This window comes from Leiobunum rupestre, chromosome 9 (genome assembly GCF_980474605.1).
Source record: "Leiobunum rupestre chromosome 9, qqLeiRupe1.1.hap1, whole genome shotgun sequence".
Taxonomy (NCBI): domain Eukaryota; kingdom Metazoa; phylum Arthropoda; class Arachnida; order Opiliones; family Sclerosomatidae; genus Leiobunum; species Leiobunum rupestre.
This window is the reverse complement of record NC_143392.1, coordinates 52,502,707-52,506,266: the sequence shown is the minus strand read 5'-3', so window position 1 is coordinate 52,506,266 and position 3,560 is coordinate 52,502,707. Positions and strand designations below refer to the sequence as shown.

The following is a 3,560-nucleotide window of genomic DNA, read 5'->3' as shown; positions in this document are numbered from 1 at the left end:
ATGGAAACCTACAAAACTTGGATGTGCGGCTTTGGGTTCACCATTATGATATCAGTTAAGCTATGTAGTTGGTTTGACAGAAATACTCCATAATATCACCAAGTTTGCACCGCAATTCCTTGATTCAAAAAGCAAAAATGTTATGCTATTTCAAATACCAGCATTTCATCGCCAATGCGAGTACTACAAAGCCAAAAGTTGCGTCTTTCCGTTACCTTCCTCGCAAACTGAAATATTTGAGGTAAGTAAATAACTTGTACAGGGCCGTGTACAGTTCAAATTATCGCCCACTTACATTTGGTACAAAATTTTTGCCCTGGGCCCCAGCAAACTTCTGCACGGCCTTGAACTAGGTTGTATAATGTAAATGTTAATCAATTAAATGCTCTCAAATTACAGAGAATAACATTAACTCAAGAAGAATTCAAACAAGTTGAGAGACGAACCACGGAACAATCGGACACCTGGAAAGCCGTAAGGAATAGCCGTCTTTGTTCATCTTCATTCGCTTCTGTCTGCCGGTCGAAGCGTAAGGAGTGGACGAAGAAAAGCATCGAGAGTGTAATTTTACCTTCAGATATTGGTCACTTAAGGGCAGTGCAATATGGGAAAAAAATGGAACCAGTAGCAAGAGAGGAATATATTAAGCATATGCATGAGCTGGGGCATAAAGTTGAGGTAGCTTTAAATGGTTTAGTAGTATCACCAGAAATGTTTTGGTTAGGAACGTCCCCAGATGGCATAGTGTATGATCCAAAAGAGTCGCAACCTTTTGGCTTATTAGAATTAAAATCGGCATATGCCATGAAAGATATGAAACCGTCCGAAGCGATCAATGAACACAATTCATACATAAAAGTATTCGATGGTTCACCAAAACTAATGCGATCCCACGCTTATTATTATCAATTAACAGGTCAGATGGGACTAACCGGGTTCTCCTGGTGCGATTTTGTATTGTACTTTCAGAAGGGTCTAATTATTGAGCGGGTTCGGTTTGATAAAGACAAGTGGGAGGATATGGTTGTCAAGCTTGAACAATTTTACTTCAACTATAGGCTTCCGGCTCTTGCGAAAACTCATAACTAGTACAAATTTTTTTGCCTATGGGTATTAATTTTAATTTGGTTTTAACGTAATGATAATTAGTTCCTTTTAACGATTCTTACGTCATTTAAATGTAATTGTGATAAAATAACCAAACCTGTATGAAATGATTTTAAATAGTTTTTTAAACTCAGTTATTATTTGGGTTTAATGTAATAATAATTAGTTCCTCTTAATGAATCTTTAATTTAAATGTAATTGTGATAAAAAACCAGACCTCTGTGCATTGTTTATAAAAGTTTTAATTAAAGGAAAGTTTTAATGATTTAGTCTTGTAAAATCTCAATTTACATTATCAAAGTTTCGTATTCATTTTCACCCTCATCTTCGCTAATTATCAAACAATTATTGAATTCTTCCAAATCAATCAGTGTTTCTGTAGCTTCGTCTTCTTCACATTTCAATATTGGATTTTGAAAATTAGTTAACAAAACCACAACCGTCCAAATTTGGTTTATCATGGGTGATAATGTGATTGGTATTGGTCGGTCGAAAATGTGAAATCGTTTGATTTTATTAATACGTCGCTCTACGTGTATTCGCACTTTAGCAATATTCTGGCATTCAACAATTTCTTCTTTTGAAAATTGATCTTTATCTCTCAAAAAAGCTGGAATATTAAGGGTCACTTTTACGGGTAGTTCTTGTAGTAAATCTTCGATTAAAAACCCTTTATCTGCCATGACCGAATCATTTTCATTGAACTCCAAACCAAGTAATCCACTTTTTCTAGTAAGCTCTTTATCAGAAATATTACCAGTATATAAAGCTGAACAAAAAGTTACATAACCGTTAGGATTTATGCCAATCAGTCCCTTGTAGGTATTTGTCGACTTATAATTGGAGTACGTTGCGGTTTGTAAAACCATAGATTTCGAAACTTCACATTTGATTTCCGTTGCGTCTATGATCACGCGAGTAGATGGGTATTTATCTTTAAAAACGTCTGGCATGTGTTTGTCTATATCTTTCCTTTCTGACCAAATATTCATTTGGCCTAGTTGCAAATACATAAAGTTAATCCAAGATATGCAAGTAGTACTAATTACACTTTCCGATACATTAAACCTATGAGATAAATCTTTTACAAAGAGACCAAGTCTCAACCTCATCATTACAACCAAAAATTGGTCCATTACAGATAATTTTCTATATCGTCCAGCCGGCGAATTGCTATCGACTCTTGTATTTTTGCCCCGCCATAAAATGATATTTTCCCCATTCACACCAGGATTTAGATGATCTAACAAGTCCATGACTTTTTTATAATTAGATAAACCTGTATAGAAACATATATCATCGTCACTGTCTTTAATGGATTCAAAGTTGAAGGTTGTTTTCTTCAATTTATTTTCTAGAAACAAATTCTTATCCTTTTCTTCCCTAAGTTCCTTCTGGGTCTTTTCCAATTTGTACTTTAAATGGTTATTCTTTCCCACTTCAGAATTTAATTGTTTCTTTAGATCATCAATTTGCTTTGACAGTGCGTACTTTTCATATAAGAGTTCTTGTCTTGAGGGTAGCGTTATATCACTTCCATCACCTTCTCCTGGTTGACATTTTCCAGTAATTTCCATAACGTCAGGCTCTTTATCTCCAATATCTGTTATATCTTCGGAAATTTCCATTTGGGATGATATTGTAGTAATATCGCACGATTTTTCAAGAGTAGCCTGGGAAGTGTCATCTATCGTTGAATCCTCAAAGGGGGGCCATGGAAATATAGAAGGCAAAACTCCATCTAATAGTCTCCCCTTATTATTAGCAACATTTTTAACAAAGTCCTCTTCTTTGAAATGAAGCGAACAAACAAAAATGCCAGATACCGAATTATATAAATAGTCTCTTCGTCGGATCAGCTGTATCCATTTTTTTCTCTCCGGCTGAGCAGATGGAACTCGATGATAGGATACCTAACCAAAATTATATTAATGAACAGGTATATTTCATTTCAATTCAAGTTAAAGTAATTCACGTACTTTGTTCCCATGTTTATCAGTTGAACCTTTTTGTTTGCACATAAGCACCCCACAGTACCTCATGGTCCAAGGCTTATAAATATTTCGAATTTGTTTGAAGATTCGATATTTTAAAAGTTAATTTGAGTAATTTAAACAATCTCCGTACTTTAAAATCATTTTTTTTCTATTAGTTATGATTTAATCAATTGTTAATTTAAAATTATACGGTTGATTTACCAGGACTAACACCAAAAAGTCCCAAAATCTTTATGTTAGGAAATAAAGACTTCAGATGGTATTTTTGCCCAATCAGCAATAAGCTTACTATCAACGCCATCTGGACCCAGATATAAACATTACTATTTCATACCTTATGGATGTACCCCTTTGGTTCAGCCACCCTGTTTTGTATATGAAGATAGGTGTATTGGAATCCAATTGGTGTTTTCACCATTTTCGAAACCCTTCGTAGTTCTATCCCAATAGGAATTT

At 34.6% G+C, this 3,560-nt stretch overlaps 1 protein-coding gene across 1 annotated transcript; it reads right to left on the bottom strand.

The window, feature by feature from the left end:
* Nucleotides 1–1,394: 1,394 nt before the first annotated feature.
* On the bottom strand, nt 1,395–3,149 carry LOC149930886 (uncharacterized). The gene is made up of 2 exons (XM_090157965.1): nt 3,087–3,149; nt 1,395–3,020 (listed from the first exon to the last, which is right to left on the bottom strand). Exons 1-2 carry the CDS (start codon nt 3,147–3,149, stop codon nt 1,395–1,397), a joined length of 1,689 nt encoding a protein of 562 aa, XP_090014091.1.
* Between the last annotated feature and the right edge of the window lie 411 nt (nt 3,150–3,560).